General features: G+C 57.6%; 1 protein-coding gene across 1 annotated transcript; it reads left to right on the top strand.

The window, feature by feature from the left end:
• The first annotated feature begins 1,898 nt into the window (after positions 1-1,898).
• On the top strand, positions 1,899-24,431 carry MMD2 (monocyte to macrophage differentiation associated 2). The gene is made up of 7 exons (XM_026116202.2): positions 1,899-2,356; positions 17,810-17,891; positions 18,346-18,506; positions 19,150-19,224; positions 19,352-19,453; positions 20,012-20,081; positions 20,550-24,431. The coding sequence occupies exons 1-7, from the start codon at positions 2,310-2,312 to the stop codon at positions 20,751-20,753; spliced, it is 741 nt and encodes a 246-aa protein (XP_025971987.1). The 5' UTR covers positions 1,899-2,309; the 3' UTR covers positions 20,754-24,431.
• Positions 24,432-25,090: the final 659 nt, after the last annotated feature.

Genomic DNA, 25,090 nt, shown 5'->3' on the forward strand with positions numbered 1-25,090 from the left:
GCCGTGAGATTTGGAGGCAGCGCTCGGTCTGGAGTTATTCCGCAGCATGATTCGGGAGGCTTTCGTTGCCATAACAACTGAATTCAGGCTTCAAAAATAGTAACTTATTTTTCATTCAATTTGCCTTTTGCCCTCCGAGGCAGGTCTATTTTGGGACTGATGGTTCACTCCAGGTGTCCCTCTCCCGACAAACTGCACTCCCGGCCCCGTCCTGGGGACGGGACGGAGGCTTTGGGGACGGGGGCTATTTCGTTAGATATGGCTCATCACCCTTTTCTCTCCCTCTCCCACCAAGCCTGAGAGAAAGGTAAAAGAGGGAAGAGGCATCATTAAATAGCCTTTGCCAAAGCCTCGTCACCTCGCAGGCTGGGGAAGGAACTTGAAATTAATCTTCACAGCTAAGTGGCAGAGCGTAGGAGTGGTTTTCAGAGATGATCTCGCTGTGCATCTCAGTTTGGACCTGCCACTCTCAGCCAGGGCTTGGCTGTCCCAGATAAACTGGGAAGATCCTACTGAAGATGGGGATGTTCTGCTCCTCCTCCTGCCTCCTGGGGTCCCGCTGCCATCAGCCCCGTGCCTTTGAAGGTTTCTTCCAGCTCCCCAACCCTGTACATGCTTGGCTGGTTCCCCCCATGCTGAGAGAGGCTTCAGGATGGAGACCAAACTGGCTCAAATCCCCAGGAGACAGGACCATGGTGGAGAACGTGCTGTGGTTCCCCTGGTGCTCTTGGTCTCTCTCACCATCGTGCTGCAGTTGCTCTGTGTTTCATGCTGATCTTTGCTTGCTGAAGCACCCAGAATTTCACCCAGCGTTTTCTGCAGGAGGAAGCCTCCCGCTTGCCCGCCCGTGCGTCCTTGGTGGGGACACCAGGGTTTCTGCTGGGCTGCGGAGAGGCCTTGGCTTCAGCTGGAGAAGGGAGGCGGCACCGCAGGTGCAGGAGCCCCGCCACGGGCAGTCGTCAGCCTGGAAATCTCGACCTGGTGCTTGACCCATCTACGCAGCGAAGCAGTGGACTCCAAAAGCATCGCGTCCGGCAGGACTTCTTTTAAACCTGCCCGATCCCAGGAGGTGCCCACGCAGAGCCGAGCATCCCTACGAGGCTGCACCTCCGACGGTCCAGAGCTGTTTATCCCCAAGCTGTTCTAGATAAAACACGGCTCCTTGCCGGTCTCCTGGTGACCGAGCAGTGAGCACTGTGGTGCATCAGTGATTTGGAGGGAGACCTCGATACCCAGCTTTAAGCACCTAATTTAACCCACCACTGGGTCCCAGCTCCCCTCGCACTGGGGACCCAGCGTGCGGCTTGCACACGTGCAGGCATGACGTGGTGTCCCGCAGAGCATCCCCCCTTTTCCAGCGCCTCCAGCCTGGCTCCGGGAGGAAGAGGCTGCGTTTGGGTCTCCCCGGGTTTGCAGAGGATGGCCGAAGGGAAAGCTCAAAATGCCTCGAATTAAAACACGCAGAGCATGTGTTCGCGCGTGCCCCGACCTCGGGCACCCCGCGGCCATGGCCTGGCCCGGCGAAGCCGCGCGGCCCTGCTAGGGCCCCCGGCAAATAAATAAAGAAATAATAAAAGACAAGAAATGGAAGCAAAGCCAGACGCAGCCATCCCCTGGGGACCGTGGGGATGCCGGGCGCGCTGGCCCTGGCCGGGGCAAGCGGTATGACAGCAGGGACCCCGCGGGTCCCCCCGTGCCCGGGAGCGTGGCCAGAGCCGCGGGGAGCTCGCCACTCCCTTCCCCCACATGCTTTAATTACATTTTCAATTCAAATCTGCTGCTATTTGATCCAGCGCGGAGGGGGGGTGATGGCGGGGGGGGGTATTTTTAGCTGTGCTTAAAGCCGCCTCGGTGGATAAGGGAGATTGTGCAGGTTGCCGCGGCCGGGCGGAGTTGGACGGGATTTTCTTCCCCCCCCACCCACGCCACTTTGCCTCCTCCTCATCTCTGAACATCGGATCGCCGGAGCCGGCGGCTCCCTCGCAGGCTGCCTCCCTTCGCCCGCCTTTGTTTTCCCCGTATTATTCTCTTGTGCAACAGGGGGGCGGGCAGGGGGGAGACGAGGCCGGCCTCCGCTTTTCCTCGCAGCCGCCCGGAGAGGTCTGCTCCGCCACCTCCGCGTGCCCCGGCCGAGACGCAAAGCGGGAGCCGGCGAAGTTGGTGCGGTTCCCCCGGGGCTCGGACAGCCGGGCTCCGCTGCCGCCGTGCCGGAGAGCTGCCCCACGGGCCGAGCCGGCCGAGTCCGCTCACGTCCTCCCCTTCCCTCGGCGAGCCCGGGACCGGCGCTGGACTCTGATGGCACTGTCGAGATGTTCGTGTCCAGAGTCCTGGATTTCCAGAAGACCCGATACGCCAGGTAAAGCCGTCCGTGTGGCATGTTCGGGTCCTTCACTTTGCTTTGTGCTTGCGCTCCCCAGGATCGTCCCCAGCCCGTGACCCCCCTGCGAAGGGTACAGCTCTCGCGGGGCGGGGGGCACTGAGCCAAAAGAGACCTCCAAAAGACGCTGAGCTCCTCAAAGCCCAGGGCAGGTGCAGGCTGGTCCCTTTGCCCTCGCGTGCTTGCACAGTTTGTCTTTTGGGATAATGCAACCTGCCGTTCTGCATCCATAAGGGATTCAGCCCGGCTGCGTCCCTGGGAGCTGGGATCTCTCACTCCCCGCTGGAGAGGATGAGCCACGAGTGACCAGGGATGGGGGTGCGCTTTGTTATTTGGGTGCTATTTGGACGTACTGACCCTAAAAGCCTCCATCCAAAATAAAGGTATTTGAATCAAGTAGCTCTCAAGCTGGTGCTGGGTTTAAGTATAGGTCCTGGACTTCTCCCCCCAGTCCATGCTGGGTTTAACTTCAAGGCTGTCCTTCCACTGGTGAGGGACCTGGGAGCCCAGGTCCTGACGGGGACAGCGGGTGCAAACCCTCCCCGGAGGGGACAGACGTTTCCCCGTGGGTCTCCCTGCGACGCTGCTGAGCCTGAAGTTCACCTGGGGGAGATGCAGGACGCCTCGTCCCACGCGCTCCCTGCGCGCACGGAGACAGGACCCTGGTGGCTCTCCGGGGCTGCCCAAAGGCAGGGGCTTACAGAGGACGGTCCAGGCTGCCAACACCAGCAGGACCATCTGTCCCTGAGCACTGTCTGGTGCTTCCCACGCGGGGCTGGGGCGCAGCTCCTGCCCTGCTGCGAGACAGGCGGTTTCCACCAGAGCAGCCGCGTCCCGCAGGAGCAGGACACGTTTCAGTGGCTCAGGGCTGCTGGGAGGCAGCGGCACTATCTGCTTACGAGGAAACCTGAGCAACGCGCGGGCCAGGTCAAAGAGCGCGCTCGGCCGCGTGCGTGCTGCTGGTGCGGTAACCCGGGGCCAAAAGCTGCCCCACATACCTTGGCTCCGCGGCTCAGCCGAAGGGCGAGTCGGAAAGCAGAGCCCTCGGTGTAAGCTACAGCCAAAGGATGCTGCAGGGCAGGGACGCTGGGGACGGCTGGTTAAGAGAGATCTTCTAGCAGAGTTTTGCACCGAGGTCGGGTTTTGCTGACAGCTCTAGAGACCGTGGCGATGAGCGAGCTTGGTGTTTTGGTGCTTTGCAAGATCCCTGGAGCGTTCTCCCAGAAGGGTTTAGCCTCCATAGCGTTCCCACTGGTGACACTGGTGGGGAGGCTTTTGCAGCTGCGGAGGGGCTCAGCTGGCTTGTGCTCTTCCAGGTGGCACTCAGATCTCCACTTGTGGTGGTGTCAGACTTGGAGTGGTCCCTGCAGCTTGGGTTAGAGGCAGACATCCACAGAAAAATAGCTCTGGAGAGGACCAGGAGTAGTAACGGTGTTTCTTCTCTTGCCCTAGGCAGGAGCATCCCTGGGAGACGTTTACCTGGGCTGGGTTAAGAGCAGCATTGCTGGAGACCTCCCGTCCTCCCCAGGACACCTGCTCCCTTGCTCCCAGGTATCCCACAGGGAAAATCTGTGCTTGCACCTCCCAAGGCTACCTGAAAGCATTTTGATGCTGTAGCGTTCTCCAGATTACCTGTACCTGGGGGAAACACAAGTTGCACAGCAGTTGTACGTGATGCTTATTAACACATCTGGCCCAGAACTCCTTGTGAAAACACAGAGAGCTCAAAACTTTTTTCCCAGCTGCTGTGCAAAGGACAGGGCCAGTGAGAGAGGGGAGCAGAACGAAGCTTTGTTGCCCCAAAGCAGGAGGAAAACTGTACATTTATTTTCCAGCAGCAGCACAAAGGCACTCTGGGAGCTGGCAGAGAAGAGCAGGAGTTACCTCCCACTTCAGTACTCCCCCAGCCAAACTCCTCTGTCAGCCACATCTTCTGATTTCCCCCAAAACCAGCCTGCTCAAACCTCATAGTCCTTCATGGAGAAAACTTGTGGAACATGCATAGCATTTTCAAAAGGGCCTTCCAGGTGGCACACGGGATGGGCAGCGCTGCAGCAGGCCTTGGGGTGAGAGCAGAGCTTTGCATTGCAGGGCACAGGAAGGGTCAGGTCTGCAGGATGTTTTCCACCCATTTCCCATCTCTGCCTGGATGCTAGCAGTTGAACTGAGGAGAACTGGGACATATCCTACAGATGACTCCAATAAGCTTTTGGAAGGCTGTGGAGAAAGGAGGAGGGGAAAGGAAGAGATTTACTTCTCTGCTGAGAGAGGGACTCTGCCCTGCTTTTCTCCCCTTCCCAGCGTGGTTCCCATGCACTGCACTCTCTTCCCCACTCCGAGATGGGGAAAACCAGACAGAGAACAGCTGGGTGATGTGGGAAGTCAGGGGAAGATAAACAGCCGTTGGGACTCCTGGCATGGAGGGGACAGGGGTGCCACTATGAAGTCCCTGGCCAGCTCCACGGCACCAGTGAGAGCACAGCAAGCAGGATGGGATTCGTGCTCCCTCAGCTCTCACCCAGAGGAATATGGATGCACTGTCAGCACGTGACACTAACCCGGAGCTTCCTACATTGCCGAAGAGATCCTCTTAGCTTATCGCTTAAAAATAACCATCAGCTAATCCGCCTTCTCCCAGGGCTTCATGCACAGGCTTTCCTCTCTGCAGAAAGCTCCCAGTGCCCCAGAGGCGAGCTGGGAGACATCGCACCCACCACCAGCACCGAAGGGAAAGGCGCTTTCTGGCTGTGCTCCAGCGTGGCACATCCCAGAGGGAAGAGCTGGCTTTGACAAGGGATGCGCTCACTCCAGGCTTGCAGGAGGAAGCAGGGCTCCATCCATCCTCCCTTGGTGTCCAGCTCTCAGCAGTCTGTGGCAGGAGGCTAAAGGGGGACGTGGTGCCCCACAGGATGGGGGTCAGGATCACCCCAGCTGACAGCAGAGGAGAAACATGGACAAACCATGCTGGAAAAATGACCCTATAAACTGATCCTTTTTTCCTTCTTGCCTGGGGACCCTATCTCTCTGCCCCTCCAGGCCCAGGTGAGCAGTGGGGCAGGAGCGGGCTCTATGACGGAGCCTGGCATGAGCAGGAGCCGTGGGGCCACTGCTGCACACATTGGCACAAGCTCTTCAGACAGCTACAGAAATAGCTGGGCTTTGCAGGAAGGCAAAGCACCTTGCCACATTTTTGGAGGAGGATGGGGAAACACTTGCTTGTAGCCTTCCTCAATCCTGCAAAACAAAAGAAAATAGCAGATAGCTTTTCTTGTGGTGGAAAAGTCTGGAAAAACTCCATTTTTAATGTCATTTTATTTGACTTCAAGTGAGGACCAAGAAAGGAAGAGTTTAACCATCAATATGCACACCAAAAGGAATAAATAAACCGCAGCATCATGATGAAAAACCTGTTGGGCGAAAGCTGCAATGAAGGCACCAGGCTTTGAACAAAGATGAAAGGCAGTAATCAATGCGGGAGTGTTTTGTGGACTGCCAGGAGAAAATTCAGGGCTGAAGGGGCACAAGGATGTCCCCAGATGTCTCCCAGCTTGGCTTCATGGTTTGGAGACAGGGCATTGCAGCTGGGGTGGAGAGAAAGGAAGAAACTGGATGGGGCTGGTCACCACAGTGGGAAGGAAATATTGATGCACCACAAAACCTTTTGAGCAGATTGGGGTTATAAGTGAACCCCTTCATGATTTTTGCCTCCAGTGTGGGATGGTGGGGGAAGCAATGGGTGAGGTGCTGGTGCCCCCTCCTCTGGAGCCAGAAGGACATGGGAGGCACAGGCAGGGTCAGCAAGAGCTGTGTCCCATCTGCTCCCCTTCCAGCAACTACACCCTAGGCAAAGGGAGTTAAAGAGCTCCTTCTGCTTTATCTGGCCACCTCTGTTAGTTCCTCCTCCTTAGCCCTCTGCCCCTGCCCTTACCCCCCCTCTTCCTCCCCACTCGCTGTATAAGCGGTGCTCATTTCAACACCCCCACATTAACAGAGCGGTGCCAATTGCACATCTTCATCACTTGAGCTCAGCAGCTAAGTTACACCAAGCTGGTAACTGATACCATCCTCCACATCACCGCTTTGACACTGGTTTGGCCCTCTTTTTACTCGGGATTCAGAGTCCAGTGCCTCCTGCCCGCATTGCGGGCATCCAGCTGTGGCTTATCCCAGATCCCCCAGGCACATAAAGTGCTTCCTGGACTTTAGTCATCCAGAGCTGTAATTGAAGGGAAACACAATTAGACAAGGAGGTGGTGTATCTGGCCAGCTTCACCAGCCCTGGCCCAGGCGGTGAAGGGAGGTCTGCTGGGAGCTGCTGCCTGTGCGGGGCACTGAATCATCATAATTAACTGATACAGATTCAGGATTTGATTTATGCATGTAAAGGGCTCTAAATCTTATTGCATTTGCCTGTCTTTCCCTGCACAGAAAAAGAAGAAAAAGATGAGCAGGCAGGAAAGTTAACATTAATTTCTCAGCCAGGAAGGAGGCAGGAGGTTAGAGAGAGAGAAGACCTTTGTAGGTGCCTGGATCCAGGTCCAGCCCTCCTGCCTTTAGGAGCTGGCTTGTCCTTGCCAGCCCAATGTCCATGCCACCTCCTCTCCAGTGTGAGGTGATGGAGATCCAAACACCACAGCTCCTCAAAACCAGGTCTTCTGAATTTGGGGAAGGGCAGCTGGGAAGACGTCCCTCATTGTTCCCAGCACACCTAGTCATGGAGCAAGCGGAGACACCGGCCTCCCCTGAAGCTCCTCCACCTGCCTCTCCTGCTTGGAGATGCTGAGGGAGGGAAGGAGAACCAGCATGTCCCACACCCCCCAGGGACAGCAGGAATAGATGGGAGAGAAAGCTTTGGGATACTCAAATCCCAAACAAGGAAAGAAAAGCAGTAGCAGGCTGACAGCCCAATCAAAGCTCCTGCTCTCTAGTTACTGGGTCAGGAAGATCTGCTCCCTGTTTGCTTTGCAAAGAAAGTGTGATCAGCCCTCACCAGCTCCCACATGCTCTGAGATGCCTTCCAAGAGCTGTCCTTCCCCCACAGCTTGAGTAGGATGAAACAGCGAGAAGGAAAATGCTTTAAAGCACCGATACCGTGGCTCTGAGCCACTGGAAAGGCAGTGTTTCTTCGTGATGCTCCCTCGCAAGGAGGGCCTGCTGCCCCATCCCTCCATGCCAAGGAGGACCCTGCTGTCCCCGCAGCCGGTGTAGCCCGGTGCTGCCCAGGGCCAGCCTCCGATGAGCAGGTCCGAGAAAGGTGCCGCTCTGAGAGATGAGAGAGGCCCCTGAAAACATCTACTAAAAACCAGGATCATCTGATCTCACTGAATAATTGAATAGTGCCTAATCTGTGGTGCCAGTTTGACTCAGATATCCTTTTAATATACCACTGATAGGACTTGTCTCATGAAGTTTTAGATGTCCAGGGTGCAATTAGCATTAGAGCCAGTTATTTGGCAGGGAACAAGCACTCAGAGCAGGACTTGCACAGCCCACTGGGAATGAGCCTTTCCCTTAAACAGCCCATATACCCTCACTGGGAGGGCCAGAGGGGACCAGGCTCGAGTGGAGACCACCCACGGGAAGCGCACAGCAGTGGGCACACCGAGCCCTGCACCTCGTGCTCAGGACCGCCTCTTCCTTGGCAGGGAAACAGATGCACAATGGTCTTTTCCCTCTTGCCACTGGTGTTGGATATCAGCCTGATGTGATTTTTTGGCACAGCTCGCTACGGCCCGTCTCACAAGAGAGCAGCCAACGTGATGCATGGGAAATCCAAACCACCACGCAGCTGGGAGCCCAGCGCACGCAGGCACACGCGAGAAATCAGACATTGCCAGAGGCTGTCTGCAAGGGCCTGGCGTGACCACTGCTCCCGGGCTTGCCTCTCCCTCAGCCATCTCTTCCCACACTCTCAGCCCTGCAACACACCAGGTGACAAAGCTGGCAAACCAATGCCACCCCTACGGAAAAGGGGGAAGAGCATGACTTTGCTGTCCCCGTGGGATGCTTGGCTGCAGCAGCAAGAAGAGACTGTCCAGGTACCTAGAGAGATGCTGCAAGGAGATGGCCATTTGGATCAGAAAAGCTAGAAGCAGCAGAAGAAACATGATGACACACACACACTTCAGGTCTCCCTTTGGAGTTTACCAGCATAAGCAGAACTTGAACCTCAACATGTTCACACAGTGCCCGCAATGCAAATGGGCTCAGTGAGATGTGGCGCAGCTTTTCGTGACAAAAGGAAAATACCGTGAGCATTGTATTCCCGGTGCTTGCCTCAGGAGTCAATTAGCTGAGCCATCCTGAACTTCAGGAAAGTTTTGATCAAAGTTGGTGTCCCTGCTCGAGTTTGCAGCACAGGCTTGTTCCTGCTGATGAAAGGATTTTACGCACAGAGAGACATCAGCAAGCCAGAGGTAAATAGTTACCTCCATGCTTGGCTTCCTCCTCTGCTGCAGTCAACAACACTGGCTGCTACCATAGCATTAGAGATAGCCCTGCCATTGGTTGTAGATAATACTAATTAAAATCATTGCATCTGTTTTCCTGGTTTGTGAAACAGCTGATTCTCCTTCTCTGCATTTGTTGTCCAGAGGCATTTGCTGAATAATTTAGACTTTATTTGTATTCCGGTAGCATCCAGAAATCCTAGATGAGAGCAAGACCATGTGTCTCAGGGGGTGCTACGGGGAGACAACACAGACCTGAGAAACAGAGCAACCTGCTCACGTAGGTTAGCAGCAGTGGCAGAAGTCAGGTCTAAATAAGGGCTCTAAACCTGGAGACATCTAGTCACTAGAGCACATTACTGGCCAGAGGGAACAAGGGATCTCCTTCAAGGCTTTGAACCACACTGTGATCCCTGCTATGGGCAGTGCTTTAGAGGAGCTGCCTAGGGCCATTGGCAACCTGGGGATGGAGGTTTAGGAAGACTCCAGCCTCCAAGTCTGCCCAACACCTCTGTCACAGGCCTTGATGGAGGGAGCACAGCCAGCTGGGTCTCACCCCTGCAATGGGGCAAGCAGCTGAGAACACTTTCCTGGCTTCTGGGGGCTGTCACAGAGGTTTTAAACCAGGTTTAAGCTCAGAATTTGTCCCACTAAGCACTTCTGTGCTTATAAGTAATGCAGGCAAGGCAGCAAGGAGCATGCACAGTGACTTTTCAAACAAGAAAATAAGGAATAGAGAATTTTTGGCTATGGAAGCAGTCTTCCTAGCATTTGTGAAACACCTGGGACATCAGAGTCATTTTGTGACTAATCAGCTGCTGTTGGAGGTCTCATGAGTACCAAACAAAACAAGGAGTCCCAGCTCAGAAAATAATTTGGGAAACACTCAATCCCATCTGTTGTGAATAAACAGACTGATCTGCTGTTGTTGCAGGGTCATACCATCTACATAAACAGCAGAAAACCCACTGGGGAGAAAAATAAATATCCCTACAAATAGGGTGGGAATGGGGACAGATACGATCCTGCTGAATTTCCTTCCACCCACCAACCAAACCCCACCAGAGACACATGGGCTTTCACAGGCATAGGAATGGTCTGTGCCTGCAGGCCTGGCCTGAAGGCTCCCAAGGTTGTCTCTGCTAGGGTAAGAGGTAAGTAATTTGAGGCTGGTGCACCCTTGGTATAGTCCTGTTGATTTATAAGGGGAAAAACAAAACAAAACATTTCCATTTCCCTGAACCCATGAGATGAACAGCAGCACACACCCTTCCTCCAGCCTTGGTCCCTCACACACACGCTGCTATCACAGCAGGCTCTCAGAGGGAGAGGACCAAACACCCCGCCTTGGCCCCCGAGCTTGCCAGAATTGCCCTTTCACACCATCCAGCTCTGGGGCAGCAGCTCTGCTACACCAAGGAGCTGATTTGAACTTTATACTGAGCCTGCAAGTGCTCAGTACCCCTAGGCTTTTGAGAAGTCTGCTCCCTCCTAGCCCCAGGACTAAGGCATTTCCATAAAAATACAGCCATGCATATGCAACACATTTCCATCATTGACAGGGGTCCAGAGGACAAGACAGGGCAGGGATCTCTTCCAGCTGGGCACAGCACAGACAACTGAATGCACAGTGCCTGGCCTGGCGCATCTCTAAGGCAGCAAGTCATCTTGCTCAGCATTTCTCAGCCTGTGGCATACAGACTGCATAATGCCAGGAGGTGGTCTGCAACTAGCCCAGCATATTTGCACATGTCAGAGCACTGGAAACAAGCAAAACAGGGAGGGGGCAATTAAAGGTGATGAATGAGCATTCAAGCTGCAGCCGATTTTGACTTGCTTTGTGGAAGGAAAACATCAGGGGCTTCTAGGCTGGTTACCCCGAGATCTGGTGATCCTCTAGTTTACCCACAAGAAAGGGGTGAGAAAGGCTGTTCTAGATGAAGAGCCTTTCAGTTTCCTGCCTCAGCTGCTCCCTATCCAAGTTGTCAGCTCTTTGCATAATGCTGAAAGCAGTAAAAAAGAAAACAGTGGGCTGTCTTGCTTTTTCAGCCTTATTGCCCCTTCTCATGCAACATGGGCTGGAGTCAAGGCAAAGCAGAAACACAGAGCTGGCTTGTTCTGGCTGCCTGGGAGGCACAGGGAGCTGACTTACAAGCTTACAGCATGCACAGCTCATCTTTCCAAACCTGGAGCACCATATGTTCACGTAGGAACATGCAGACATCAAGAAACAGGCATGGAAATAGAGGCTTCAGCTCTTTTAATGGGGTACCACGCATCCATGCACATGCCTGCGTGGGTGGCCTCGCAGATGGTGATGCTGGGCAGTGTCAGCCCAAGCCTTTCCTTTTGTGCTTTCCAAGGGAAAGTGTCCTTCTGGTGGTGGGTAGGAAGGAAAAGCAGGATTTCTGGAGTGCTCCAGGTCTGGAGAGAGCAGCTTTGTGGTACTGCAGTTTGGGGGCTCTATGCAGGGAGCTGCAAACAGTTTGGTGGTGGTGGGGGAACTGCCAAGCCTTTCCCATGCCATCAAATTGCAAATGTGATATCCTAGACTTGAGAAGGCCATGAGCACATCCTCATTCTCCTGCTGCCCATCTCACTGAGCCTGGGTAACATGCCCTGTGCAGGAACTGCATCTGGTGCTCTGCTCAGCACCGATCACACCCAGCTCCCTAGGAGTGAGCTAATTACAAGTCACAGAAGAGACTGAGAGGATCAATCCTATTAGCAAGGACCAGAACTGGAGCATTATCAGATTACAGGTCAAAAGCATAGCATACGCCAAGCTCTAGCTTGCAGAGCACCCACAGCAGCTCATCACACAGGAGCACAATTCTGAGGCTCAAGCTGCAGCATTTGTTGGGGCTAGGTGGCATCGCCAGGGCTGAGTAGGGCAAACCCAGTCCAGGCACCAGACCGCAGTGTGGGAGGGCTCTGTAGGGGCAGCACAGAAGCAGGAGAGCTGCATTAGTGCAGAGATGCTTCCAGCCTCACAAGTACATACATTGCCTTTTGGCAAGGGCACAAGCAGGCAGTAGGTAGCTTCCCATGCTGCTCAAGAAGAGCAGGTTATACAAAGTCAGGAGCCTTGAAGAAGTGGATCTGGGAGCCAGCATGCCCCACAGGGACGTGTCCTTTGGGTCACTCTTACCTCAGAGCATCACAACACAGACACACACTCAAGCCTTACACTACTGAGGGGGGACCAGGAGGCCAGAAAGGCCATAGCAGGACTTACCACTACTGCAGGTCAGCCCCTGTCAAAGGCTTGTGCTTCCTTCATCTTTTCTCTCAGTCAAGAGGCCACCATAGTACTACAATCCTTCAGCAGTTCCAGTACTGTTTTAAAAGCAGTTGTCACACACACAGTCACAAGGAGACAAATAAATCCTCTAAACTTGCAGTCAAATCCCAAAGCATTGCAGAGCAGCCGGCAGGAAACCCAGAACAGGCCCTGCCTAGAAATATCTTCCTCACCTACAGCTCCTAAGGCAGGTACACACCAAACCAGACCAGCACCCCTGCCTCTAAAGATACTAAGCCAGATCTCACCCAAACCCAGGCCTTTTCTAAGTCATTCACAGCTGAAGCCTGTGGGGATTAACCAGTCTAGGGGGATTCACATCACCTGGGAACATTTCTTGACACATCGTCTCCTCCCAGTCCCATCCTGGCTTTGCAGCCTGCCTTCAGCCCCAGCCTCAGCCTTATCCAGCCCTAAACAACCCCCTCCTCAGCCAGACCCCACATGGGAGCTGGATGTTCACCTACCAGTTTGCATTTCCTTCCCATGTGCTTCCTTCTAGCCTTTGGCTCACCAGGATTTTCACACCTTTCTATCCTCCCATGAGAGGTCTTTTCCAACCTCACCAAGTTGCTGCCCTCCTAGCACCCAAGCCCACAACTCAACATGCAGCCCAGCGTCACTGCTTAGTGGGAAGGGGAGCTGCGTGCCGGCTGTGTTGGCTCTTCAGCTGTCCTAGCCATGGACATCAACTCAGCAATGTGCAGAGGGAGCCCAGCACCTCAACTGTGTGTCACGTGCATAGCGAAACATATAGGAGGACTCAGGATGTCAAGTGTTGCAACAGCTCCTTTCAAGGACGGGGAAAGCAAACAGAGGGATGTCCCCAAATCTGACCCAAAGTTGGTTGGATTCAACAGGCCTTTGACATCAGCCTCCTCTCTGTGATGAGAAACTCAATGCCTCAGTTTCTCAGTACTGTGAGGATTCACGAGGGACCTTCTCGGAGCAGCCTCTTCCTTCCCAACCCTCTTCTGGCCAGATGGGACCTTTTGCCACCTCCTCTGCCTGTTTCAGTCTGTTTCTGTGTAGCAGAGTCATCAAACCGGTCTCCACCACAAAAAGAGCACTCATCCAAGGCCCTAGCAGGGAGGAAGCCCAGGCACCTACACATCTTGCTGAGGGAACATCTACCCTGTTTAAATGACCGGAGGACAGAGTGGCTCTGGGAGTATCCAGCCAGGAGATGTGCCCGGGTGACGAGGGGAGGGAGCCCCGAGGGTGTGTGGACCCTGGTGCAGCTCTTCCCGGGAGGTGGCTCGAGCCTGGTCCCCGGGGCTGGCTGAGCTCCTCCAGGAGCTGCGAGGTGGGTTTCCCTGACAACCCTTCCACTGACAGCTGCCTGAATAGCTCCACGTTTTGCTTCGTTTTGCTTTTTCCCACCCCGTTTCAGCCTGCAGCAAGCCCACGGCATGGCAGTGAGCTCCCATGAGCTGGCTGGGGTTTAGGGGTGAGCTGTTCAGTGGGAGCAGAGGCAAACAGTCTTGCATGCTGCCATCTGTGTCCCACTGGTGATGTTACCCCTCCTCACGTTATCTTTCCACTAGCTCTCCCCAAAGGAGATGGCAAAACTGTTACCTTCACCTCGGAGATGGGGAAACTGAGGCAGGAGGCTGCTGAAGGGTTTGACGGAGGCCAGCCAGGGAGCCAGTGCCGAAGGCAGGAACGAAACCCCTCTCTCCTGAATCCCTTGTGCCCTCCTCGCTCCGTGCCTCCGCCGTGGGTGCACGCGTGCCCAGCAAGGCGCTCCTGGGAGGTGGCTCGGGGCACATGTGCCACCTCGCCGCATGGCAGACACGGGTGTGCGCGACCCCGGTGTGCCGGTCCCCAGCCCCAGGTGCCTGCAGAGCCCCGGCCCTCCAACGCTCGCGCACGAGTTGTCTCAGGGAATACTTCACTTTAATCCTCTTCCCACCTTCTCCTCCCCCACCCCTCGCAAAGCAAGAGCCAGGAGGCAATTTGCAGATCTGCATGATTTTGAGGTCAGAACTTTGTTCTTGGATAAAAGTCTTTTTTTAAAAAAAACTCCAAGAACAACCCCACAGAAAAGCAGAGTGGGAGAAAGAGAAGGAGAAAGGAACAAGCCTGGGAAGTCGGCTCCGCGCTTTCCCCGGGCTCCCTGGGACAAGGGGCTCTTTGTTTGCCGGGCAGAGACTCGGGCACTGGCCCTTGGCGATCTCCCTCCCTGGGAAAGGGGCCAGGGTGAGGCAGCATGAGGAGGGCAGGCAATAGCCCCGGGGCTGCAGTTAATAAACCGGTGCCTCGGCTCCCCGGCAAGCCCCAGCGAGGGCTGGCTGCTCCCCGGAGCCCCGCAGCACCCACAGGGGAAGGAGCCCGGGAGCCCCTCGGCCTCGCTCCCCTTCGCAGGGTGATGTGTGCTGACGGCGAGGGGGCTCAGCATGGGAGGACAAGGGGGACGGACATGCTGTCTGTATTCAGGGACTTCGGGCACTTTTTATAAATAAGCAGGGTCATGTCCAAGGAACATCCCCCTCACTCCAGCTCCAGCACCCCAGATGCACCCCAGACCTTTGCATTTTTTAGCTGTGTGGGTCAAGAGAAGGAGCAGCTGGACACCTGGATTTTGCTGTGTGCCCTAACAGGGTGCCCAGCTGCCCAAACGCAGCCTCTGCTTCCTCCTGCCGCGGCCCTGAAAGAGCGAATGAGCAGAGTCACGTTCCCCTAATGCAGGAGGTTTGAAACCTGTAAGTGCCTTTCGGATGCAAATGCATAACACATTTGCTAAAATGCATTAAAGCATCCAGCCTGGTACGTCATCACCTGCCCACGGCTTAGCGGGGCCCCGCTGCGCCGAGCAAACCGCACCGCCCCGGCCCTGCTCGGGTCCCCAGGCCGGGGGCTGTCCGCCGCCGCGGCTCGCTCCGCTCCAGCACGGCAACTGCCAGGAGACCGTCCCGGAGGTGCCGCCGGGCTCCCTGCGCCCCGGGGTGCTCGCCCGCTGCCGGCCGGCGGGGCCAGCCTGCGCCCCGCTTGCTGCGGGACGGGACGGGGAGCCTCCCCGCTGCCCTGCCAGCAGCAGTGCTAGTGCGGGATGCTCCCGGGGCTGGTAATCCGAGGGGACTCCCGGCTGCAGATTCAGAGAGAAAATGAGCCCGAGGGAGAGGAGAATTCAATTCCCTTGATGCTTATTAGAAAGTGAGACAGGAAAATGTGAAAAATCTCTTCGCAGGTCAAAAAGAGACACTCTGGGCAACTGAAATAACAGGATTTTTTAAGGCTGTTTCACCCTCCAGGAAAAGCAGGCTTTTGCAGTGTGCCTGTCCCGCGCGGCTTTGGGCTTCGGGGAGGCACACGCTGCCGGACACCGTCCTGCAGGGCAGGCAGGGGTGGCCTTCCCGCGTGGGGACAGCGGCGCGCATCCCAGTGCCGCGGCCTGGCATTGCATCTTCATTTGGGCACCGCCGGGAAGGAGCCCGACGCCACCCGGATGGGCTTGGGAGGCGGATGCACCCGGGGACCTGCGGCAGGGAGCCGCGCCGGGCACTTTTTAGCTAGATGAGCTGCTCTCCACTATTCTGCCTTCGCTGTTTCTTTCTTTACAAGCGCTTGTGGCAGTTGAATGCATCCCTCTGCTCGCGGGGTAAAGCATCCCTGGGCGCTCGTGGGAAAAAGCAGCCAGCCGGGCTGGCCCGCGTTCCCGCACGGAAAACCCCCGTGGGCGGCCGTGTGCCCCTCGGCCCGCGGGGCTGTGGGAACCGCCTTCCCTTAGCCTTATTATTACTACTGCTAACAGCAATCACAAGCGTTACGGCCAGAATGGCAGGAGAGACAGAGCGAGGCTTTGTTAAAATAAATAAATTAAAGGCAAAGGCCTCCTGCGCGTTTCCGCAGCAACCGCGACGTCACGCGGGCGGCTGGGCTGCGCGCAGCGCCGGCGTTTTTTTTTCTTCCTGCTGATTATTATTAAAAGGGAAAAGAAAGCGAAGGGGAGCTGGGGACGGTCGCCTGGCAACGCTGGGAGAGTAATGTCCTCCGGCGGGAGGGATATTGTTCCCGGCCGGCAGGAATGAGCCCGGCCCTGGAGCTGAGCGATGCCAGGCCACAGCGGGCTGGTTCGTGGTTTATGAGTGTATAAAATCTCCGTGGCCCGGAGGAGCCCCCCGGTCTCGTGGGGGTCCCAGGCTGCGGCTGGGGGATGCGATGCTGCACGGCTCCCTGCACGAGGGATGCTGCGCGGTTCCCAGCACGAAGGATGCTGTGCGGGACAGCAGGGGTGAACGACCTTTGGCGGGTGCACATCCCAAATCTAAGCATCACCGCCCTAAAAAATAAGCGGCTGCCTTAAAACCGTGCTGTTTTGCAGGATGAGCAGCCTTGCTAAGCCCTGGCAGTTTCGCAACCCGTCCCGCTCATGTTTTGCTAGCAGCGTCCCCTTCCTCGGCGGAGCAGCCGGAGCGTGACCCTTCTGCTTCTCACTCCTAGTTAAAGCTGTTTTTCCGTAAAAGTGCTCGCCAGCGTGCCGCCTCGCACGCTGAGGCCACGGCAGGCTGACCGCGGTTCCAGCCGGGCTGGGCACGGCGTCTCCGCACGGGCCGTCACTGCCGCCTTCTGGGGACCGCCTCGCACATTAACATCCCCCCCATCTCTCCCCCTCGTCCCCCTCATCATATCTCATCCCATTCTGGCTGCCCCAGCTGCGAAATGGTGCAGCAGCGAGGCCCGCGCCGGCCGCGGGAGCCCTCTTCTTGCAGGAGCGCGGGAGCTGCCAGAGCAAACCGGGGCGGGAAGCAAAGAAACCAGGTGCTGGAGGGCAGCTCCACCATGGAGCCCAGCTGCCTGGAGCTGATCCGCCCCGGAAAAGCCTTTAAACCGCTGCTCACCAGGAGCAGGAGGGTGCAACCCGGGAAGGATCACGCTATATTTGCCCATTCCTTATACCCTTTCTTGCAGTTCGCTATTGCCCACTGCCAGGACCGGGGTGCTGAGCTAGACGGTGCTTTGCTCCGACCTGCTTTGACAGCAACACGTTTAATTTGCAGCCTGGTATAGCATTATGCACCGAGTAACAGCCTAGCCTACCCCGAAACTATTTTTTATCGCTGTGCGCATGTTGATCTGACAAGGGAAATCGATATGTTCCTCCAGACGCCAAGAGCAATCTGACACCTCGGCTTAGGAGAGAAACAGAAGGAAGGATAAAAGTTTGCAAGCGAGCACGCGGCGCGGTCTCCCTTTGCAGCGATTTGTGCCGAGATGCCGCCTCTGCAGGTACCGGAGGCCTTAGAAACAGGGATAGGCGATACCCCAAAACCCAAGACACCGCAGGGGATATCACCTGGAGGAGAAGCCAGAGCTGGGCATGGTGCTGGGCCATGCTGGCGTCACCTCCTGCTAGTGGTGGCCCCACGGCGAGTCCGACCCATCCTGGTGTCCTTGCTCCCGCTGCGGGGCTGTGCTGCTTCTTGGCCCGATGTGTTGAGACTTTTCTCTCCAGGGCACCAGATCCGGGGGCAGAAAGTGCTCCAGACCTTTACCTGCAACAGCTTTCATCTTCATCCTGCAGGCCATCACTGCATCCATCGTCTCCTCCCCGGAGCAACGGGCAGAGCCGGCTCCCTCCCCTCCTCTCAGAGCGAGGCCAGCTGCACCTGCGCAGAGCCCACGCGAGAGCGGTCCCCCCAAACCCCGTCCCCTGACCCCGTTTCTCTCTCCCCGCAGGTTCATGAACCACCGCGTCCCGTCCAACCGGCGGTACCAGCCGACGGAGTACGAGCACGCGGCCAACTGCGCCACGCACGCAGTGAGTGCCGGCCCGCTGCCGGGGCGGGGAGGGCGAGGGGAAGCCGCGCGGGGGCCAGCCGAGCAGGAGGGTTTGCTGGGAGCTGCTCCCTGCAGATGCAACGTTTTCCCGCAGCAGTGGCATTAGGGTGGGAACGGCATTCAATGGCATTCAAGGCTAACAGCCATCACATACTGCTCCCCGAGGGCACGGTGCACCTGGCAGCCTGGGTTCAGCCCCAAGGACAAGGCCGTGGGCAGCCTGCCGAGCCGTGCAGACTCCCCTTTTCTCAGATTTATGGGGTTCGAATAAAACCGCTGCCAGCACGAAGCGCTCGGTCGCTCTCTGCCCCCAACCCCTACTGAGGTGGCTTCAGCCCGAGGTGAAAAACCTCCTAAAAGGAAAAGCAGAGACAGGACCGCACTGTTGGGTGCAAGCGCGGCGAGCGAGCGACAGGAGTGCTTCTCCCTTCCAGTTCTGGATCCTGCCCAGCATCCTCGGCAGCTCCATCCTCTACGTCCTCTCCGACGACCGCTGGGAAACCATCTCGGCCTGGATCTATGGCTTCGGCTTGTCCAGCCTCTTCATCGTCTCCACCATCTTTCACACCATCTCCTGGAAGAAGAGGCACCTCAGGTAGCCCGGCCCCGGCCGCGCCGGGGGGGACGGAGAAGGGCTGAGGTGGCAGCTGGGAGGCAGATCCTGCCTCCTCCTCTGCCGCCTGCTCTCACCCTGCCTCTCTTCTTGCTCTGCCAGGTCCTTTTGGTCAAGGGTTTTTTCTTAATTATTCCAACAAAGTAAAATTTTTGCAGAAGTACCTGCTTTTGTAGAACACCTTGCTTTTCCTTTTAAAGGTCCCCAAACTACTCAATGAAAACAATCACTACAAAAATCAGTGAAATATTCCAGACAAAAAAAAATTCGAGGACCTGAGACCCTGGTGTCTCCCTGCGGTGCCGCGGGGACTCCAGTGACACTGACTCGTTCCCCTGCCAAAGACAGAGGCCAAAGTCCCCAAAGCCATGAGCATCAGGGAGACCATGGGGCGGTGGAGCCGTGGCCCGCACCAGACCTAGCCCAGAGCACCCCGAGTTTAGCAAGCTGGCCTAGGAGGGGCAGCGCTGGAAGGGGTCATCGGTGTCCCCGGCATCGATGGCAGCCCCGTCTCCGAGCGGACACCGCAGCCCCCGTGACGTCCTCCCCGTCCCCCCACGCCGGCAGGGCTGGGCAAGCCCGGCCCAGCAGCACCCTGACGCCCGTCTGTCTGTCCGTCCCGCAGGACGGTGGAGCACTGCCTGCACATGTTCGACAGGATGGTCATCTACTTCTTCATAGCGGCCTCCTACGCTCCCTGGTGAGTGCCCGGGGCCGGCGCTGGGTCCCGCTGCAGCGGGGGGGCTCAGACCGGCTCCCCCCGCGCGGGGCCACGAACCCGGCCCCCACGCGACCGCGCCTGGCTTGTACCTGCTTGGGTTTTGCAGGCTGAACCTGCGGGAGCTGGGCCCCTGGGCGTCCCACATGCGCTGGATCATCTGGATCATGGCCTCGATTGGGACCGTCTACGTCTTCTTCTTCCACGAGCGGTGAGTGCCTTCCCGCGGCCCTGCGCCCGCAGCGGTGCATTGCATTGCCCGTGCAGCTCCTCCGTCCCCTCTTAAAGCCTGATGGTAGCCGAGCTGCAGGGCAGAGCAAGAGAGATGGAGGCAGGCAGGTAGGTAGGTAGATACGTCTGTCTGGGGTCTCTGGGCAGTGTCCTGAACAGCGGGCAGCGGAGGGCTTCCTTGCACCACGGCCTTTCACATCTGCACCCTGGTTTTGGGCTGAGGACAGTGAGGCCACAGCTGTGGTGGCAGGGACGTGGGAACAGAGGACACGCTGCTGTGAGGTGGTTCTTCCACGTGGTGGCACCAAATGGAAAGCAAAAGGCTCCGAAGGTCTTCCCAAAGTGCTCCAGAGCACCGGGGAGAGGGGGCCATGGGCCGTGGGGTTTGCCTCTTGCCTGCGGGATGGGCTACCAGCGCTGCGGGCACCGGCGAGAGCTCCTCGCCTTCTCCTCTAGCAGGGTGGCCGTCACTGCAAGCCTAAACCGCGACGGTCCCTCCACAGCCTGCCTCCAAGCAGCCGCTCTCTCTCCGCTGCAGGTACAAGCTGGTGGAGCTGGTGTGTTACGTTGTCATGGGATTCTTCCCTGCCTTGGTCATTCTGTCCATGGTAAGTCATGCCCAGCCCGGGAAGCACACAGGCCCAATACTTTGGTCCATAACATCTGAAGAGCAAGTCTCAGCTGGGCTGCTGTGTCTCCCGGCTGTTCGCGGGCTGGCGTGGTCCAGCCCAGACGCGGCTACATGATGGATAAAGCGATGCCCAGGTACAACGTGGCCTGGCTCAGTTTTGCACGTTTCGGGTGCCCAGCAGACGTCCATGCGTGTCACTAGGCTTCTCCAGTGGACCTACTGCCTGGATGCCCTTGCGTTGAAAGGGTCCCAGCAAAGCTGTGCTCCTGGGCCACACGCTCCCTTGCTGGAGGAGAGGGTGTAGTAGACGGGAAGGCAAGGGGCCTGCTCGCGTCTCTCAGCCGTCACCGCTTTTCGGTCTTGACTGTGCTCCGGGGACAGGGCAGGAGCGAACGGACAGGTCGGCGTGGCTCCCACTGACCCCTGCCTCCGTGCTTGCTCTCAGCCCAACAGAGACGGCCTCCTGGAGCTGGTGGCTGGCGGGCTCTTCTACTGCCTGGGCATGGTCTTCTTCAAAAGCGATGGCCGCATCCCCTTCGCCCATGCCATCTGGCACCTCTTCGTGGCCATTGGAGCTGGTATCCACTACTATGCCATTTGGAGGTACCTCTACCGGCCCGATGCGCTGGAGGCCAAAACGTCCCGATAGACGCCTTAAAGACAGTGTTCACACCAGCCGGCATGTCGGGGGACCGAGGGGGAGCAGGGAGTGGGGGCTTGGACCTTGGGCTTGCCACAAAGCCCCTCCCATCGCCTGCTCTCCGCACACGCAGCAGCCTCTGGTGCCCCTCCTGCACAGAGAAGAGCCTGAAGGTTGATTTTAAACAGACTTCTTTTTTAGCCTTGAGACCTGTCTATTTTTGTAGGCAAAGGTTTCATAACATGATGACCAACCAAGGGGCTGCAGGGCCACTTGCCAGGGTCTCAGGGGGGTTCGTCCCAAAAGCTTTGTTCATCTAGCTGTCCCCAAGTGTCCCGTGGGAGCTGGCGGCTCCGCACACCCCTGGCTAGGAGCACCCTGGGTTTGGCTACTAGGGCCCTCAGCTTGGGCCACGTGAGGTGGGAAGCTGCTTTTGGACCCCACCTTGGTCTGGTGCCTCAGAGCCACAGAATGAGGTGCGAGGGGTTTGTGAGGGGGGTGACAAGGGATCTGGGGTGTCTCACCCGGTGCGTGTGGCCGGGGGGATCTAGGGACCATGTTCTCATTACACAGAGCATTCCCACAGGAAAGACCAGCCCCAAGGTCTGATCCTGTGCTGGCCATCCTGGAGAGAGCCCCGCTTAGGCAGGGGTGGACGTGGCTGGCGCGCGAGACAGGCAGGACCTGCTCTCCGGCACGCTGAGCGCTGGCAGGTCCTACTGCTCTTACTGGAGCTGCAGATGGAAACTGGGCTTTGCCTTGGCTGGGATGTCAACGCAGCGGCATCGGGGGCTGGTTTGCAGCCAAGCGAGCGAGTACAGGCAGGCCTGGGGCAGGGGGGCATGCGGGGCTGAAGGAGCAGGCAGGGGGGAGCCGAGGGTGTCTCCTGGTTCGGGCACCAGAGATCCGGCCCCCTTCTCGGGGCCCTCTTGCCATCCCGCTTCCCAGCTCCTGCTTGCACGTCTCCGAACAGACGCAGCCTGGGAACCCCACGCTTTCCCCCTGGCCCCGGGGGGGCCGCGAGCCGGCACCAGCGCTCGGCCGGGGTTTGCTCTTAAACGCTCATAAATCATTTCGGCATCACCCTCCCCCTCTCAAGCCCTCACTGGAAGGTCCAGAGTCAACAAAGCCTTACGTGTGATTGAAACCTGAACCCGTCCCAGGTCTCCCCAGAGCCCCGGAGCACTGGAAAACCCTTTGTCCAAGGCGGCACTAAGGGCCCAACGTGATACGTTCCTCCCGAACGGGCGCTCGGAGCCCCGACCGACGCGTCCTCTATGGAGCACTTTGTTCTTCTCGCCATCGCGGTCACGGCGGCAGCCCAGCAGCAAGGTCCCCCTCACAGCATCGGCCACGCGCGTGCCTTTGCCCGGCAGGGAGGAGAGGGGGATTCGGCTCTCGGCATCCATCTGGCTGGATTCAGTCCATCTATATCAGGTTTTTCTTTTTTTTTTTCCCCTCAAGGGAGGGAAGTGAACCTCTCTGAGCCAGGATTACGGGGCTGCCTGCCTTCACTTCTCCCATTTTGTAGTTTCTCCAGTCTCTTGCTGATCGCTAGATTGAATCCCCTCTTGGGAGGATTGCCGGCATTCCCGGGAAAGCCGCAGGGAAAGGACGCGTCCATGGCATGCTTGGAGATGAGCAGTGAGGACAGAGAAGACCTAATGATGCCTAAGGAGGCGGTCACCATTGGCAGATACAGGGCAAGGGGCAGCCCCTGGCTGGGAGGGAGACTTGTCTGGGTCCAAAACAGCCATTGCCCCCCCAGAGCTGCTGGGGGGGGGGGGGGGCAGGACCGCGGGCAGGAGGGGTTTGCCGCCGGTGGGGCGCGAGCCAGCCCAGCGCTCGGCAGGTAGGAAGGACCCAGCCACCGGGGAGAGATGCTGGAGCGCTGAGCGGCTCCGCGTGCTTCCGACGAGCGGGATCCCGCTGCGAATGAATCGCCGCCACTGTGGGTTTTTCCAAGCAGGATAAGGAGGACACAGCCTGCTTTCTTCTGCATTTGGCCGCCCGGGCGGCGGGGCAGGAAGCCTCTGCACGCACGAGCTCAGGCTGCTCCCCCCAGCCGGGGCCGCAGGCTCGTTCTGCTCAATCTGCTGCTGAGGACCGAACTCTCTCGCCCGACTGCAAAGCCAGGCTGTGCTTACTGGGAACCGAAGCGTCGTCCTCTGCCAAGCCGTGAGCCCCTGAGCCAGGACCAAGCTGAGAGCGGAGCCGTGCATCCCCGGTGTCCAACATCCTCGGCTTCAGCCTTCGTTTTAACCATGCAAAAAGAGAGTCACGGATCCGCGCGGCTCCTGCCGAGCGGTGAAATGGAAATGTCTCCAGCCCAACCGAGCCGCAGTGCATTTCCCTTCCAATCCCTCCCTGCTGCCCAAGTTTCCGAGACGAGCCCGGAGCGTCCGACCTCGGATGAGTCACTTCACTGCCTGGTGCCTCAGTTTCTCTCCTTGAACAGGGAGGATCTTATTCACCAACAATTCACAGGGAAACCTTGCGAGATCCCCAATTTTTGGTGCTGGCAATTTCTAAGATACAACGGTGCTACTGGGGGGACGCGGCAGCTGGCCAAGGCTCAGGAAAACCCCGGGTGATGCCACCTCCCAGCGGCACCAGCAGCGGTGCCGGCCCCGGGGGCTGCTCGCCGTGGGGGGGTTTGACACCTCTGCCCGTAGCCCGCAAACTCCTCGCGCGCCCCTCGACGCATCGATTGCCTCCCGGCCTCGCTTGTCCCCTTGATTAACAGCAGCTGCAGCAGCCTCAGCTGGACTTGGCAAGCGCTGGGGATTTACAGTCCTCCAGCTCCTGCTTCTCCAGCGGCCCAGCCACGGAGCCAGGCTCCCTGCCCGCCGGGTCCCCGGGGAGGGGAATGGTCCCCCCCAGCCTGGCACCATGCCGAGGCCAGCGGTGCAGCTTCGTGCCCCTGGCAGCAAGCTACCGGCCCAGCTCAGGGCCCCGGAGGTGAAGGAGCCGGTGGGAGGTGGTCTCGCCGCTGGCTCTCCCCGCGCCCTCCAGGACCCCGCTCTTGCTCCGTTGCCCTCGGCTGCTCTCAGTTTTACCATCAGAGAAGACGACAAAGCTGTGAATTGAGTAACTGGCTGTTCGGGGAGCAAATGTGGGGTTGGAATTGGGGGATGTGTGAACCCAGAACACGAGCTGCTGGTTTTGCTGCTGATTCGCTCTTTGGCGAGTCATGACCCTTCTCTGTGCCTCAGCTCCCCCCCCTGTGAAATGGGGGTAAAGCTACTCGAGAAGCAGTTGCGGGCACAGGGGACCAGGTCTGCTAGAGGGTGGGGGGAACATCACTGCCCTGCCTTGAAATCCAGCCATTTGGCAAAGACCCTCGATCTGCCGAGCCAGAGTCTCCGTTGCTGAGACGTTCTCCATCTTCTCTTGCTTTACGAGTCTTTTCCTTGTAAAGCGGGGGGGGTGGGGGGAAATGCTATCCCACTGCCATCCCCTTTTATACTAACTTTAAATGAGTTGTAACATTCAGGATGTCCCTGAACGAGGATTCGAGCCATCTTTTTAGCATCCTGTACTTTTCACCTCCATTCCTGTTCAATCAGTATTTTATATTTAACACAGTATCAGGTAAAATACCAATAGGACCAACGCAAGGGAGATAACACTAGTGAATATTGTTTCCTGTGGAGTAGGATTGAAATAAAAACTCAAGATACCTCACTTCTGCCTGCTTGTTAAGCCAAAATGAGTTTTCCTGAGGGATCTGGAAAGAAACCCAAACCCATTTTCTCTCTGTCTGGCATCATTCACGGGACCAAAGAGCAGTGAGTTACCCCCAGGCAGGGGTGCTGGTGCTGCCGGGGGGAAGGGGAAGCTCGCTGTTGCAGCAGGCTGGGCAGAGAGGGTAACTGCCACTCCCCACGGACGCGAAAGGCACTGTGCGTGGATATACCCCGTCCGTCGCCTGCCCCCTCCCCTCCCACAGCCGCCAGCTCCTCCTCTGGCCTGCAGGCAGGATTTGGCCCCACGCAAGGAACCTGCCACACAGCAGCTGCCTCCTCTGGGATGTGCCCTGGGCTATGCACGTCCACCAACTACCCTCTCGCTCGCACCTCTCCCTCGCCCTTCTCACACTGTCATTGCCCTCTTCCTGGCACTGGTCCCCACTCGGTGTGACACTTTCCCGAGACCTTGGGACGGTTCCCTGCTCTCAAGGGGAGCTGCTGAATTCATCCCGAAACCTGACGTGCCACTCCAACACCTCCTGCCCGTCACCTCCCGGCGCAGGGCAGGCTGTAACCGCCACTGGCTCGCCGAGGCTGGCTGCACCGGGATGCCTCCCACCCGGGCTTCGCTCTCACCCCATGACTCCCAAGGGT

This window comes from Dromaius novaehollandiae, chromosome 14 (genome assembly GCF_036370855.1).
Source record: "Dromaius novaehollandiae isolate bDroNov1 chromosome 14, bDroNov1.hap1, whole genome shotgun sequence".
In the NCBI taxonomy this organism is placed as follows: domain Eukaryota; kingdom Metazoa; phylum Chordata; class Aves; order Casuariiformes; family Dromaiidae; genus Dromaius; species Dromaius novaehollandiae.